The sequence below is a fragment of the Macaca nemestrina genome, chromosome 5 (assembly GCF_043159975.1).
Source record: "Macaca nemestrina isolate mMacNem1 chromosome 5, mMacNem.hap1, whole genome shotgun sequence".
Lineage (NCBI taxonomy): Eukaryota > Metazoa > Chordata > Mammalia > Primates > Cercopithecidae > Macaca > Macaca nemestrina.
In genome coordinates, this window is record NC_092129.1 from 68,353,417 (window position 1) to 68,370,387 (window position 16,971).

Consider the following 16,971-nt stretch of genomic DNA (forward strand, 5'->3'; position numbering starts at 1 on the left):
TCCAGCAAAACTGGGAGCAACCATAGGTCTGTTTACCAGGTCCCTGTCTTCCACTCTTCCCACATCATCACTTGTAGTTCTCGTTATGTTGACCCACCTCTTAAACAAAATGATGAATGATGCCAGTAGTCCTGCTTAGAAGAGCCCATTTCTGTAAAAAGCACTGGGCCAGTGGCCCACTCTGTCAGCCTCCAGAGAGCGGCAGCCAGGCCTTCTGGGTTCAGCCAACCATGACCAATGGCCTTGGGCTAAACATTCTGAAACACTGGGGAAAGAAGCCCACAGAAACTTCTACCTATTGTGTCATGGTTAGGAAGCACAGGTGGGGGTCAGGGTCTGATTCAAGTCATTGTTGACCATTGTCAAGCCTGTCAGGTCCCTTCCTGTGTAACTGAGAGGGTCAGAACAAGGACTGATGGCCTGCTCTAACATTCTCTGTGCTAACAGGGGACACATGGCCTAGTGCCTCCTGAAAGGCAGAGGAAAAGTAAATCCCTGGCCATAAAGCATAGTATTATCTGTAATTTCTCATTCTATGTCAGTGGGTTGTCATAATCCGGGGATGACAGGCCTTTTAAGTATCTATTGAAAGCTATAAATCTTTCCCCCAGAGAAACACATATATGTACATAGACATGCCACATTGTGTGTATCATTTCAGGCCATCGCTGGCTTTGAAGATAGAAGGGGCCATAAGCTGATGAATGCAGTCTCTAGAAGCTGGAAAAAATAAAAAGATTCTCCTCTAGAATTTCCAGAAGGACGTTTCCAGGGGACAGAGCCACAGCCAGGAACAGGCACACTGAAGAACATTCCCACCAACAGGAGCCATACTTCTCATCCGCTCAAGGAGGGAAGAACAGGTGTCCCATTCAGTCTTTAAGCTCCTCCCCACCACTGAAAGGCCAGACAGTGCATGAAGCAGTATTGCCTTCAAAAATGGAAAATGGCAATGTCTGCAATACTACAAAACCTCAGTGAAAGGGAATATTCAGAAACCATGTTTCTGAGGTTAATTGAATTTTGAGGTCAACAGATAACAATGAGACACCACTTTGGGTTTCAATCACCCATTGCCTGTGAAGGGTCAGCACCCGCTTGAACCTTTCATGACTAAGGATATGGCAGACCCAGGGAACGTGTGTCCTGCTGAAAATCCCATTGGAGGACACAACAGATGTCACTACAGAAGGGGCAGAGGATAGGGTGGAACCTCACACCCCACTCTCCCCAGAACTTGCCTTTAAAAGGAACAAATTAAGTCCCGTGATCAGGTGGCGGTTGTGCCATTTGTCTCTTTTCCCTAACTACTGGGATCCAGGGGCAGAGGGAGGGGATAGGTGTGTGTGTAGACACACTGTGTGTGTGTGTGTCCATATATGACACACACAGAGCATAGGTACATGTGCTCTGGAACTCAGGGGTTTTGGAGGTAGCCAGTGTGTGAAAACATTTATGCTCTGACACATTCTTCGTAGTAAGTCTGAGTAAGGGTTTCGATGTGCAACCCACACAGACTGAGCATGAGAAAATTATTCTGATTGCAATCATGGGAGGTGAGGGGCAGAGGTGGGCGATCAATGGGTGTACCCAGGACACATTACGGTCATGTGCTAACAGACGATGTGGCTTAAGTTTGACTCCAAGCAGCCACAGAGTCTCCCATAAAAACAAAACCCTCCACCACTATCCTGTTATAACAATTTCTAAAACATGCCTGGTCCCCAAAGAGATTCTCTGGAGACCAGGCATGTTTCTTGTTGCCCCGAAATAGTCTTTTTACCCTACAGCCACTCTGCTCTTTTGATTTGGAATCACAGAACTCATACAACCTTAGGGCTGGGAAGGTCTTTGATTTAAGCATTCAAAGCCTTCTTTCTATGGAAGCCCAGACAGAGAGGTTCCTTGCTCAGATCATATAGAGGCCAGGCCCTTCTCACAACCCCTTCTAGACTTTCTAGGACCCTCGGAGCCTACTGGATTCTTAAAAATCCTTTTAGCTTCCCAGAGATCTTAAATTGAGCAGGATTTCATAGGTTTACCTATCTGGTGCCTATACATGACATGGGTAAGAATGCAACAGAGACCCCCTGGGCCAGCCCCTAAGTCCCAGGAGAAAGAGAGGGCTCCATCGCCTGCTGATGTCATCAATGCCAAGGAGACTTAGCTGGTTAAAAGTTGAAAAAAAAAAAAAAACCCTCAGTACACACCTCAAAAAGGGCAGGGACAGCCCCTGAGGCTGGACCATCTGGGTTGAACCATTGCAAACCTAGGTCCTGCAACACCAAACCCAAAGTGAGCCCAAATCCCCAGGAGAAACTCTTGGAGGCTCTGTTGACACATTCGGCACTGTGGAGAATTGCTTTTATGGATTCCCACCTACGATGGAAGTAACTCAGCTTCTGAAAAGGGAAGCACATATATTTACAGCTGTGAGTAAACCATTTCCTATGGCTCTGCCCTTTGCACGGCTGTAACAAAGCCAAGTGGTAGAATAATCCACTCGTTTGAGCAATGCCCCACTTCGCCCAGCAGGGTATTGGGGCAGGCTGCAGAGATTCCGTCACAGAGGAGCGTAGCCAAGACAGGCAGATAACAATTCGGGCATGAGGCTGGCATTTCCGAAACCCACAAAGATGCCAACACACAAATGTTCACACAGCCGCATCTGTAGCTGAGGGGGCCACAAACAAATCTCTCAAACTTAACTGGGGAACTGCAACACCACCTCCCCAGCAACCCCAGCAGAGGGCTTCCAGCACACTTCAAAGCACACCAGCCCCTCTGATGCTCATAACCTTGAGAGAGTAGAAGAGATATTTGTGGGCCTTTTTCACAGAAGAGGAAATGAGTTCTGCAGCTTTCCCAGAGTCTCGCAGCCGGTTAGGAACAAACTCCCAATAAGAAGCCACATCTGCCAACACTTGACCCAGGGCGCCTCCCTCATTACCACACCTTCCCCAAAAGAAGGCTCTTCCTCTGGGTTATGATAATAACAGCTACACTTGTTGAACACTTACTCTGTGTCAGGCACTATCCTAGGCATTTTGTGCACAAAAACCCTCTACGGAGATTTTATCCCAACTATACAGATGGAGAAAATGAGACTCAGAGGGGTTAAGTGACTTGCTTAATGCCACACAGCTACTAAGAGACGGCACAGGGATTCAAAGCCTGATCCATTGGCCCCAGAGCTCTTTGGACCAAACCACAGCGAAGAGGGACAGTTCTCAGGGCTCCTGCGAACAGGAGCCTCCCCAGCCCCAGCTACAGGATGAAGGGAAGCTACCTCATTGCCACATTGCTGCCATCGATCACTATGGGTCGCAGAGAACTGGCCAGGGCTCCGAAGTCCTCTTCCAGGGCTGTCCCCGGGCCACGCTGGGCAGAGTCCAGGGCCCCACAGGAGCCCCGAGGCACTAGCCTGGGTGCAGCCGGGTACTCCAGGGCCCCCGGGCGGCTGCCCGTGCGGATAAGCTCCTGCAGCACGTCGTTGACCAGGGCGCCCTCGCCCAGCTTGCCCAGCACCCGGAGCACGTCCTCCCGGTCGTAGCCCAGCTTCTGGAAGAACTCCATCTTGCTGGGGTGCTCCATGCTGTGTCCAGCGGCCACCGGCACAGGTCCTGCCCCAGGCTTCCTCCTCTCAGAGCCCTGCAGGCGTGAGCTAAAGAGAAAAAAAACGCATCCATCAGGTGTTTCCTGGGCAGACTGGGGCAAGGGCAAGGTATGCCTGCGCTGGCTCCCTCCCGGCCTAGCTGTCAGGAAATCAGGTGGAGCCCAGTCCCCTTGGGGACTTTCAGTTGCTCAGCGTGGCTGCGGAGCTGCAGAAGCAATCACGTTGCTTTCACAGTGCGCTGTCTGAGGCCTTCACCCCACACTGCCTGGCAGGGAACCCCGACCACACACCAGGGCTGCAGGGGCTGAGCGTGCACCCAGCACTCAGGACAGGCCAGACACAGATTTCTTGTTTCTCAGGCTCTGTAGGGGGCTGAATAGTGACCTCCCAAAATTCCCATGGTGAATTCCTCACCCTAGTGCCTCAGAGTGTGACTATATTTAGAGCTAGGACCTCTAAAAGGAGATCCCAAATCCAATATGACTGGTGTCCTTATAAGAAGCGGAAATTTGAACACAGAACACACAGAGGGACCACCATATGAAGACTCATGGAGAAGGGAGAAAGCGACCCTGCAGGCACCTTGACCTTGAACTTCCAGGCTCCAGAACTTTGAGACAATGAATTTCCCTTAAGCCCCTAGTCTATGGTGCTTTGCTCTGGGGCCAAGCAGACTAACAGAGGCCCCTGGCTTACCCAAGGCCAAGTGCCCCCTGGTGAATTCTACTCCCAGAAAGGCAGTGCTCCCACCCAAATTCTGCTTGGTGCCCTGCACAGCTTTCCCTAATGATTAACTCAGACCACACTGAACCTCTGCAATAGAAGGGCCTGCCCCGGCCGGGCGCAGTGGCTCACGCCTGTCATTCCAGCACTTTGGGAGGCTGAGGCAGGCAGATCAAGAGGTCAGGAGATAGAGACCAGCCTGGCCAACATGGTGAAAACCCGTCTGTACTAAAAATACAAAAATTAGCCCGGCATGGTGGCGCATGCCTGTAATCCCAGCTACTCTGGAGGCTGAGGCAGGAGAATCGCTTGAACCTGGGAGGCAGAGGTTGCAGTGAGCCGAGATCACAACATTGCACTCCAGCCTGGGCAACAAGAGTGAAACTTCATTTCAAAAAGAAAAAAAAAAAGGGCCTACCCCAAATTTGATCCGTCCCAGCCAGGCATTACGTCCTGGCCTACACCAGGGGGTGGGGGGTGACCTGGCAAGGGGGTTGCAGCCTGATAGATGGTTTCTAAAGGAAGACAACTAAACCAATAGGAACACTCTAGACAGCCTGGGTCCCTCTCTCTTTTCTACCCGCAAAGACTGACATATTCAAAAAAATAAATTTTTTAATACAGAAATAATCATGAAAACATATTTACTACAAGCGAAAACTCCAAGCAACGATGAATAAAATACATGATGCCTCTCCTACGCACCCCAACCCACTCGCTTCCCCTACGTTTTTCTGCATCCCTCTAGTGCTTTCTCTATAAGTTTACTTGCATGTCTAATAGATAAACACAAATATTGTTTTAGAGTTGTTTTGTTTTAGTTTCACACAAATGGTCTCATATTACACTTATTGCTAAGCAACTTACTTTTATTATTAAAAATGCATTTTGGGGGCTGGGTGCAGTGGCTCACACCTGTAATTCCAGCACTTTGGAAGGCCAAGGCAGGTGGGTCCCAAGGTCGGGAGTTCAAGACCAGCCTGGCCAGCACGGCGAAACCCCGTCTCTACTAAAAATATAAAAATTGGCCAGGCGTGTGGCACATGCCTGTAATCTCAGCTACTTGGGAGGCTGAGGCAGGAGAATCGCTGGAACTTGGGAGGCGAAGGCTGCAGTGAGCCGAGATTGTGCTACTGCACTCCAACCTGGGTGACAGAGTGAGACTCCATCTCTCCAAACAACAACAAAAAAAATGCATTTTTGACTGGGCGCAGTGGTTCATGTCTGTAATCCCAATACTCTGGGGGGCGAGGCAGGTGGATCGCTTTAGCCTAGGAATTTGAGACCAGTCACAGCAACATGACAAAACCCTGACTCTACAAAAAAATAAAAAAATTAACTGAGCATGGTGGCGTTGGCCTGTAGTCCCAGCTACTCAGGAGGCTGAGACGGTAAAATCTCTTGAGCCCAGGAGTTTGAGGCTGCAGTGAGCCGAGATCATACCACTGCATTTCAGCCCAGGTGATAGAGCGAGACCCTGTCTAAAAAATAAAAACAGAATGGAATGGAATAGAATGGAATAGAATAGAATAGAATAGAATAGAATAGAATAGAATAGAATAGAATAGAATAGAATAGAATAGAATTGCAGTTTGGAAATCTTTCCATGCCAGTTTACCTGTTCTGCTGCTCACTGTATCCCCAGCACTTAGGACAGTGACTCACACGGTTGAATTCAATGTACACGTGTTGATTGGTGAATGAATGAATGAATGAATGAGTGAATATGTTCTTCAGTGTTTAACCATGTGTCATAGGATGAAGGTCTGTTTTCCATTTTTCGCTGTTACAAATCAAGCTCAGTGAACATTCTGGCATATCCACCTTTCTACACCATCCTCATCTCAGTATCACAGGCTCCTGACCTTCAGTCCCTCTTCGCCTATTTGACTTCTTTGCGTCAATCACATCTCTCAGCCAGGTTCCCACTTTGGCCTGGCATTCTCCGCAGGCCTGTCCCAGGAGTTCAGGAGCCAGAGCAGATCTAACAATGGCAGGGTCTGGCAAGTGAAGGGCATTTCGCAGCCAGTCCCCTGGACAGAGAGGCCTCTGCCACAGCGGCCACCTGCTCACCTCCCACTCCACCTCAGCCCACTGATGGCAGGCACCACGTGAAATAATGAAACCGACCCCAGGAGCACCAGCCCCTTCTAACTGCCAACTCCAGCAACATCTTCACAGTCCTTGCCTTATGCCACCTCTCTGCCGTTTTTGAAACTGGGAACCACTCCTTGACCTGTTATTTTAAATTAAAAATTGTGGACTGCCCTTTCTTGAAACTATCTGTTCCCTTAGGCTGTATAACTTGGCCTCATTCTTTCCCTAAATCGGTCCAGCTCTGTCCCCAATCCTTCAGTGTTGGGGTGCCACCCAGACCCTCCACCAGCCCCTATATTCTGATGGGCCCCACAGCTGCATGATTTGCTCACACCTCCCACGGAACACTGGGCACAGTTATAAGTCTGTGAGACAAACGCTGTGCATGCTATTTAAATATTATGGGAACTCAGAATGCTGTCACACAACAGATATTTGCTAAGTGACTACTTCAGTGGTTCCCAAGGTGTGGTCTAGGGAAGCTTGGGGGACTCCAGGATTTTTTCAGGGCATCTTCAAAGTAAAAACTATTTTTAGGCCAGGCACAGGGCTCACGCCTATAATCCCAACACTTTGGGAGGCCAAGGCGGGGGGATCACGAGGTCAGGAGTTCAAGACCAGCCTGGCCAATATAGTGAAACCCCCCTCTCTACTAAAAATGCAAAAATTAGCTGGGCATGGTGGTGTACACCTGTAGTCTCAGCTACTCGGGAAGCTGAGGCAGGAGAATTGCTTGAACCCGGGGGGCGGAGGTTGCAGTAAGCCGAGATCGCGTCACTGCACTCCAGCCTGGACAACAAGAATGAGACTCCATCTCAAACAAACAAACATACAAACAAAAACTATTTTTATAATAATGCTAAGATGTAATTTCTGTACTTTACTCTTATCCTCTCCTATGTGTACAACAGAATATTCTAGAGACTACATGTTGTGTGACACTGCAACAGCTTGAATGCAGAAGCAAGTATGAGAATCCAGCTGTCTTCTGTTAACCCAGACATTAAAGAGATTTGCAGAAATGTGAATCAGTGCCAGGCTTCTTACTAATTTTTTTTTGTTTTGGAAAATAAAGTTATTTTTCATGAAGATATGTCATTTATGTCAGTGTAATTGGTTTATTATTTATGTAGAAATAAATGAATTTTTTTAAGTTCTTCGTTTTCATTTCTAATAAAGTACATATTCAGCGATAGATAGAACCCACATAAACAAAGACTCTTAATAATTTTTAAGAGTATAAAGGGGTTCTGAAATTAAAAAGTTTATTCTTAAATCTAGAGCTGTTCCAACAGGTATTTCCACATAGCTAACTCCAGTAGGTGACCTATAGACATGCCCTCCTTCACCCAGGGCCCCAGTACAGAACATCCAGAGTCTTTACTCCCTCAATCTGGCCCTCTCAAATCTATCTCCTACTGTCCTCTGCCCCACCCACACCTCAGTCCTGCCGTCTTCACCCCACACCTGACAACTGTAACAGCCTCCATCTGACCTGTAGCCAGTCTGATCATGTTCGCCACCTGCTCCGAAATCTCCTCATTGGCTACAATAAATACACCAAATTCCTAGGCAGGCTGATGAGCTTGTCACAAAGCAGCCCTGATATCGTCCACCTCACTGCCCACCCCTGGCACACCTGACCCCTTCTCTAGAGCCATGCTGAACATTTGCCTGCTCCCTAGGCATTCCAGAATGTTCTCACACCAAGCATAGTGGCTCGTGCCTGTAATCTCAGCACTTTGGGAAGCTGAGGTGGGAAGATTGCCTGAGGCCAGGAGTTCAAGAATAGCCTGGACAACATAGTAAGACCCCATCTCTAAAAAAAAAAAAAAATGTTAAAAATTATCTGGGCGTGGTGGTGTGTGCCTGAAATCCCAGTCACTCAGGAGGCTGAGACAGGAGGATTACTTGACCCCAGGAGGTCGAGGCTGCAGTGAGCTGTGATCACGTCACTGCACCCCAGCCTGGGTGACAGACCAAGATCCTATCTCTTAAAAAATAAAACTAAACTTAAAAAACAAACAAAAAAACAGGATGTTCTCAGCACTGTGTTTCTACGTATGTTTTCCTCTCTACCTGGAAGGCTTTTTTTGTCTTGGAAGACATCAAGATTCAGCTCAGATGTTATTCAGAGCTGTCATCCCTGTGCCTACAGACAGAATGAGCAGCTTGGCCACCTCATCTACCACAGCACTTTGCTCACACCTGTCTTATAACACAGTGAATTGTCATTCTTCTGTTTCTCAAGACGCTGAATTACTCAGGTATCCTGACCTATTGCCTCAGAATCACCAGCACCAGCATGATGCCTAATATATCTGAGGAGTTTAATGGATTTTTTTTTTAATTTTTAGAGATAGGGTCTTACTATGTTGCCCAAGCTGGACTTGAACTCCTGGGCTCAAATGATCCTCCCACCTTAGCCTACTAAGTATCCAGGACCACAGGTGTGTGCCACAATGCCCTAATAGATTTTTAAAACTAAATGTCCAAAGCTAAAATTATCTTGTCTCCTCAAATATTTTTTTCCTTGGGCTCCCAATCTTATTGAATGGCATCTCCCAGAGGCCCAAAGAAGAAATCTCGAAGTCCCCTTTCACTCCTCTCTTTTCCTCACCTCTACATCCCATTGGCCAATAATTCTACTTCCTGGACATTTTCCATAACCACCCTCCCCTTCACACTCACACCACCACCACCCTAGCTCATTCACTCCTTTGTGTGTCCTTTGCGTAACAAACATTTGCTACTCACCAACTCAACACCAGCACTGTGCTGCACCCAGCTCTATGAAAACAAAATAAGACAATCCAATGCCAACTCATTCACAATCAGTTCAATAAAACAGACAAAAAACGTTAACAATGAACCGTAAACCATGAAGATAAGCATGTACATTCAGTTAGAAAAATGTGCTTTCAGATGTGGTACATATACATCGCGGAACACCATGCAGACATAAAAAACAAAATCATGTCCTTTGCAACAATATGGATGGAGCTGGAGGCCATTATCCTAGATGAATTAATGCAAAAACCAAAAACAAAAAACCAAATAGCACATGTTCTCACTTATAAGTGGGAGTGAAACACGGAGTCCACATGGACACAAAGAAGAGAACAATAGATACCAGCACTGACCGGGCCCAGTGGCTTATTCCTGTAATCCCAGAACTTTGGGAAGCCGAAGCAGACCAGCCTGACCAACATGGAGAAATCCTGTCTCTACTAAAAATACAAAATGAGCCGGGTGTGGTGGCACATGCCTGTAATCCCAGCTACTCGGGAGGCTGAGGCAGGAGAATTGCTTGAACCAGGAAGGCGGGGCTTGCGGTGAGCTGAGATCATACCATTGTGCTCCAGCCTGGGCAATAAGCTTGAAACTCTGTCTCAAAAAAAAAAAAAAAAAAGATACCAGAACCTACTTAAGGTCGGAGGGTTGGAGGAGGGCGAGGATTGAAAAACCACCTATCAGGTACTAAACTCATTACCTGAGTAACAAAATAATCTATACACCCAACTCCCACCACATGTAATTTACCCATGTAACAAACCTGCACATGTATCCTTGAACCTAAAATAAAAGTTGGAGCCCGGGCACAGTGGCTCATGACTGTAATGCCAGCCCTTTGGGAGGCCAAGGTGAGCGAATCACTTGAGCCCAGGAGTTCAAGACCAGCCTGGGCAACATGGCAAAACCCGACTCCACAAAAAATACAAAAAAAAATTAGCTGGGCGTGTTGGCTCACACCTGTAGTCTCAGCTACTCAGGAGGCTGAAGTGGGAGGATTGATTGAGCCTGGAGTTTAAGGTTTCAGTGAGCCATGATTGTGCCACTGCACTCCAGCCTGGGCAGCAGACTGAGACCCTGTCTCAAAAAAATAAAACAAAATAAGAAAGAAAAAGAAAAATGTGCTATCAAAATACAGGTGAGGATGAGGTTGGGAGTTCGAGACCAGCCTGACCAACATGGAGAAACCCTGTCTCTACTAAAAATACAAAATTAGCCAGGCATGGTGGTGCATACCTGTAATCCCAGCTACTCGGAAGGCTGAGGCAGGAGAATCACTTGAACCCAGGAGGTGGAGATTGCGGTGAGTCAAGGTTGTGCCACTGCACTCCAGCCTGGGCAACAAGAGTGAAATTAATTTTGTCTCAAAAAAAATAATAATAATACAGGTGAGGAAGGTCTTATCTTCCTTTGAGGGGCAGGGAAGGCCAAGGAACTGCTGGAGAGAGACTGGCTCTTCCAAGCAGGAAGAAGGGCCGTGTCACACTCCACGCCATCATCACAGCCGGGCCCAACACACCCTCCAGGCTCTTGGTCACCTTCTCCAGCCCAGCCTCACCTCCTCCCTGACTGGTGACCAGTCCTTCTCTCTCAGGACAGTTGTCCCCTCAGCTGAGGTCCACCTGCGGCCCAGACTCCATAAAGGAAGAGGACACTCACCCAGCCTGGCAGGCCAGCCTCACACCAGGGCCACTCACTGAGCCCAGAAGGCCTCCAGTCAGGCTCTTCCCTCGCCCAGAACGCCCAGAACATCTACCTCACAGGCAAACCCCACTGCCACACCTCTCAGAAGCCTTCCCACCACTGACAGCCCGGCCACCTCCATCCCTCCCCACACAGGCACTGTGACATTTGTTTTAATTTGGAAGAAAAAGAAAGAAGGGAAGGGGGAGGATATGTGGAAGAAAGAAAAGAGGGTGAGAACTAAGAGAGAGAAAGGAACAGAAGAAAGGAACAGGTGACAGGAACAGAAAACTTCACTTCCTGTGGCTCAGCTTTTTTTTTTTTTTTTTTTTTTTTTTTTTGAGAGAGAGTCTTGCTCTGCTGCCTAGGCTGGAGTGTAATGGTGCGACCTTGGCTCACTGCTCACTGCAACCTCTGCCTCCTGATTATCAAGCGATTTTCCTGCCTCAGCCTCCCAAGTAGCTGAAACTACAGGCACATGCCATCATGCCCAGCTAATTTTTGTATTTTAGTAGACATGGGGTTTCACTATGTAGGTCAAGCTGGTCTCGAACTTCTGACCTCAAATGATCCACTCGCCTCCCAAAATGCTGGGATTACAGATGTGAGCCACGCTCCCCGCCGTGGCTCAGCCTTTGTATCCAAGGCCTTCTCGTTACCCCTGGTGGGAAGATGGGGTAGATACAAGTGTTCCCTTCCTGCTGGTGAGGAAACTGAGGCTTGGAAAGTAAAGGCTGCATGGCTAGTAAAATGGCGGAGACGATCGGCAGTGACGAAAATAATTTGTCGTTTTGAGTTGTGGTCAGGACACAGGCAGCATCTTGTTAGCTGGGTCAGGTGACTTCTCTTCGGTTACCAAGGAACGGCTCTGAGGAAAGTCCTTGCACTCCATGTGACAGAAACATGAACGTTTCCAAAACGAAAACACTGGGGGCTTTCGCCTGATGGGTGCAGGGAGAGCCGCCCAGCCAAAGTTGGGGGCAGCTCCCCTAGGGGCCCTCGGACCACAGCCCACAGCCCGTTTTCTGAGGAGACCGAGGGGCAAAGCATGGCCAGGAGAGCTGTTTTCACACTAAACTAACTGAAGGACCGCATCTACTTCAGAGCCTTTTTCTCCCTTGAGACTTTAAAATCAACTCGGTTCCTTTTTAAAACTTCTAAATACGGAAGAAGCAGGGTGAGGGTGAGGTGCTGCTCCTAGGAGCCCCCCAGGCCCTGGGGCCGCAGCCTTCCCCCAGGACATGATGGTCTCTGAGCTGCAGCTCTGCCAGCCGCGACTCGTTTCTTCCTTCCTATTTTGAAGACCTGAAAGTCTGAACGACTTCATTTCAGTTTCCTTCCTCCATCCTGACTGGAAGTCACACACTGTCCAGATGATTAGCGACAACACTTAGAAATCCTCCAAGTGGCCCCGCAAGGCCCTGGGAGGTCACAGGAGCAGCTTCCTGTGGTCAGAGCGGGTCCCTGGGGGTGGGTTCGGGCGGCCTGGAAGAGCAGGGGCCCCACGGCTGGAACAGATCAGATCTGTCCATTCTAGAATCAGTCAATCCAAGGGAGGGGTCCCAGGTTCTAGTCTGCAGCCTCTGACTAGAAGGGCCTGAGGAAAAGAAAATCAAAGAGGAGAGAAGGAGGGTGGGGGAGAAGTGGCAGCTCCCATGGGCGCTTCCTTGTATATTATCACATCTGTGGGAACCTCAGTGTCCTGGGAACTACCTTATTATTCCCAGTGCAGGGGAGGAAACTGAGGCAAGGAGCGGCTTTGGTGACATACCCAGGCCCCTACTGTAAATAGGAGAGACCAGACTCCCAAAGGTGGCGATTCGCCGAGGCCAGAAGGCACTTCCCAGGGCTGCTCAGGTGCCACCCAAAGGCCACCGGCCACCATGAGGCACCATGGAGCAGGCCACAGCCACCCCAGTCCCAAGACCAGCACACTCAACACCTCGCCCCTGCCCCCCAAGTCTGTTCCCGGGTCACCTCTGCCAGCTCCACAGAAATCCACGACATTATGGCCTCCAGAACTCAGCCACCAGAGTGAAGAGAAAGTTTCCTGCCCTGAGCTTCTCCACAAAAGCCAAGCAGAAAGTTTCTGGTTCAGCTCAGAGCTAGAGGCCCTCAGTGGAGCTGTCAGTCAGTTAGATTTTGAGGAAGTCACAGAGAGGCAAAGACTGTGGTTCATGGGACTAGTGTTTCTCGCCTGGCCTTCTTTTTTTTTTTTTTTTTTTTTTTTAAGGGAACTTGTACTTTTTAAAAATTTTCTTTAAATTGTGGTAAATTATATGTAACATAAAATGTACCATTGTAACTATCTTAAGGGCACAGATCAGTAGCATGGAGCACATTCAGACTGCTGTGCAACCATCACCACGGTCCAGCTCCAGATCTCTTTTCAGCCTGCAAAACTGAAACTCCCTGCTCATTAAACAGTAACTTCCCATTTCCCGTCCCCAGCCCCCGGCGCCCACCTTTGTACGTTCTGTCTCAATAAATATGATGATTCTAGGCAGCTCTTAGGAGTGGAACCATTCAGTATTTGTCCTTTTGTCACCGGCTTATTTTGCTCAGCATTGTATCTTCAATACAAACTCCCAGGCTCAAGCAATCCTCCCACCTCAGCCTCCTGAGTAGCTGGAACTACAAGCACACATCCCCATGCCTGGCGGGTTTTTTTTAAATTTTTTGAGAGACAGGGGTCTAACTAAGTTGCCCAGGCTGGTCTCAAACCCCTGGCCTCAAGGGATCCTCCGTCCCTGGCCCCACAAAGTGCTGGAATTACAGGTGTGAGCCACCACTCCCAGCCAATTTCTCTCATTTCTAAGGCTGAATAACATTCCTTTGTATGTATACACCACATCATGTTTATCTATTCACCCTTCGATGGATACTTGGGTTGTCTCTGCCTCTGGGCCTCTGCGAGTGATGTTGCTGTGAACAAGAGTGCTGGCCTGGCCTTTTACTTTCTCAAACTTGTCCCCTGCTCTTCTGCACTGTGATGGTTTCTCTAAGGTAGACACACAAGCATTTAAGCCCTGATCCACATCCCGGAGCAACTCTACCGTAGTCCACACCCCAGCCTGCTCATGTCTCAGCGATGGGCACCCCGTGATTGGCATCGCCTGGCCTTAGAGAAAAGCTCATCATCTTGGGGGCCACAGCTGAGGTTTCTTATGGAAGCAGGGAATTTGTCTTCACTGCAGTCAGATTAAGATTTAGTTCAGTTTCCTCATTAGCCTTCATGAAGCCCACAGAGGCATCCTCTGTAAGAGACACTACCAAAAGTTACTGACTGCATTCAGCCTGGAAACTAGGCTTCCCGTAGACGATAACTAGTCTGGAAGATGCTCTTATGAGCATGGTGACAGGGCTCAAACGCGCCTGAGAGCTCTACTCTTTCTGATTTCCTAACATGTAAATAGCTTCAAAGGCCACAGCGGATCTGAAGGAGGTTTTACTGAAACTGAAGAGCTTCCTCTGTTTAATCTTTCCCCCAAAAAACTCATCTGGAAATTAAGCACAATTTTGCTAAAATGAGCAAGGATTTCACCTAAATGAAATTAAAGACGGTTATCTTATTTTTTTATTTAGCACTTAAAATAATTTAGAGTGTGAGAAATCAGATTGTTCAGGGTCACACTCCCCCGAGGACTGTTCTCTAACAGCCCTCCTCCCGCCCCTGCCCCAGGGTTCCAGCCTCTCTCATCCACCCCTGGACTCAAGTCTGCGTGGTGTTGGCCACACTGACTGACAGCCAGGGGACATGCACTCACCAGCGGGGTGTGTCCCTCCGGTCTTCACAGTGGAAGCAGCCCCAGTCACCAGCAGCCTTCACACCCGTGTTCTCCCACCAGTAAGGCCAGGCCTCCAGGTACCAGTGGAGTCAGAGGAGGGCAGCTGGCGTGCGCCACACAGCCACTGGGAGCCACTTCATGCCAATGCTCCACTTCCTGCACGCCACAGTCACGTTCAGCTGCAAAAGTAGTTATGCTTTGGGTTTTGTTTTTTTTTTTTTTTTAAGAAAAAAAAAAGGAAAGGAAGAAAGCAATTAAATGGGGGGGGGTGACTTAAAGTTTACGCCTCAGCATGAGTCACAGAATCAAAGTTCAGCAACCACATGCAAAACGAACCCTCCGTGAGGGCAGCAAGTCTCCGTGAGGGCGGCTGGGGTTGGCTGCACAGCAAAGCCAGGAGAGGCACCATGAGAAGAACAGCATTCAGAGTCCGAGGGGGAGAACCCCTGTTCCAAGTGGGAACTTGGAACACAAGTTCTCCTGCCTCCAGCTGAGAAGATGATCAGATTCTAGCTGCTCCTGGGGAAAGTCGGTACTCACAGCTGGACACAAACATAGCTTGCAGGAGGAAGAGTGTCAGGGCAAGAGAGAGAGCAGAGATGGCTACGGGGATACAGGTACATATGGGGACGTGGTGCAGGCAGGACTCTGTCCCTGCCTTCATGAAGGGGAATTCCAAGCAAGTCACGAAGTCCTCCTGACTAGGGACTAAGGCACTAGCCTGTGTCAGAGATAACATGGCCCTGTGGCTCCCTACTGCTGCCCTGCAGGGCGTGGGTGGTAGCTTCTCTCCCACTGTGGCAGGGGAGGTCTGACCCAGAAGTCTGGCCCCACCTGACCGCAGCATTCTGCAGGCTGCCTGGCCTCCAGCAGCACCAGGTACAGGCAACAGACCCAGAACTCTGAAATGATTTCCTCAATTTGCCGATGCTCATCAGGTGTCAGAAGAAGAGGAAAGAACACAATCAACCCACACAGTAGCCCACCTCCCAAAAGACCTCCGTGTCTCAGGCAGCAACTTGCTCAAGGACACACAGTCGACCAGCTGGCCAAGGTGGGTTTAGAACCCAGGTGTTGGTGCTAGGGAGGTAAGAATGGCACAAGGTAACTGGAATGTGTAGCTCTATTTATTTATTCACCACCCGTCTCCCAAAGAAAATAGGAAGCAGTGTAGATTAAAACACATAGAGAATGGAATAATTAAAATAATAAATAAGGCCAGGTGCAGTGTCTCATGCCTGTAATCCCAGCACTCTGGGAGGCCAAGGCGGGAGGATTGCTTGAGCCCAGGAGTTCAAGACCAGCCTGGGCAATATGGCCAAACCCCAGCTCTACAAAAAGTACAAAAATTAGCCAGGCATGATGGCACACACCTGTGGTCCCAGTCACTCTGGAGGCTGAGATGGATTGCTTGAGCCCGGGAGGTTGAGGCTGTAGTGAGCTGTGATCGCACTACTGCACTCCAGCCTGGGTGACAGAGTGAGATCCTGTCTCAAAAACAAATAAATAATTTTTTTTAAAAGTTCAATCAGAAACCCTTACAAGAAAAAAAGACTATCATACTAGAAAGCTAGATTAGAGTAGTCACTGCATTAGAACACTAATTCTAGCTTTGAAATTTTCTGGTACAATGGATTTTCAAGTAACAGCTCCCATTTGTTTCTTTTGTTGTTGTTGTTTGTTTGTTTGAGATGGAGTCTCGCTCTGCCGCCCAGTCTGGAGTGCAGTGGTGTGATCTCAGCTCACTGCAACCTCCGCCTCCTGGGTTCAAGTAATCCTCTTGTCTCAGCCTCCCACGTAGCTGGGATTACAGGTGCATGCCACCATACCCAGCTAATTTTTGTATTTTTAGTAGAGACGGGGTTTGAACATGTTGGCCAGGCTGGTCTCAAACTCCTGACCTCATGATCTGCCCACTTCGGCTTCCCAAAGTGCTGGAATTACAGGCATGAGCCACCACACATGGTCGACAACTCCTATTTATTTAGCACCAATGATATACATGGCAGTTTACATCAAAGTATCCTAATCCCCACAACAGCTCAATGGCATTGGAATAATTATTCCCATTTCCAGATGAGGTCATTGGGGTTGAGAAACGGTAGCCAACCTGCACCCATTCACTCATTAAGTGGTTGAGTGAAGATGGAAACCCAGGGCCATCAGGCTCAAAAACATGCTTTACACAACCACATGTTGCCTCCAAGCTCCCAAAACCATAAAAAAGGATGCAGAGTTTCCAAGAGAAATAAATACATTCCTGATGTTAAA

General features: G+C 48.5%; 1 protein-coding gene across 7 annotated transcripts in view; it reads right to left on the reverse strand.

The window, feature by feature from the left end:
• The window catches only part of LOC105489003 (zinc finger CCCH-type containing 12D), a 38,742-nt gene extending 23,414 nt beyond the window's left edge, over nucleotides 1-15,328 (reverse strand). For 2 of the 7 annotated variants that reach the window (XM_011753562.3, XM_011753558.3), the window contains exons 1-3: nucleotides 15,241-15,328; nucleotides 14,680-14,879; nucleotides 3,290-3,664 (exon numbers count right to left, since the gene is read on the reverse strand). In XM_011753562.3, the coding sequence (XP_011751864.2) occupies nucleotides 3,290-3,594 (305 nt within the window). In that variant the 5' untranslated portion in view covers nucleotides 3,595-3,664; nucleotides 14,680-14,879; nucleotides 15,241-15,328. Of the gene's footprint in view, nucleotides 1-3,289; nucleotides 3,665-10,465; nucleotides 10,564-12,889; nucleotides 14,554-14,679 lie in introns of those variants that run through there. The other 5 variants (XM_071096574.1, XM_071096575.1, XM_024795105.2 and 2 more) reach the window with 5 other exon arrangements.
• Nucleotides 15,329-16,971: the final 1,643 nt, after the last annotated feature.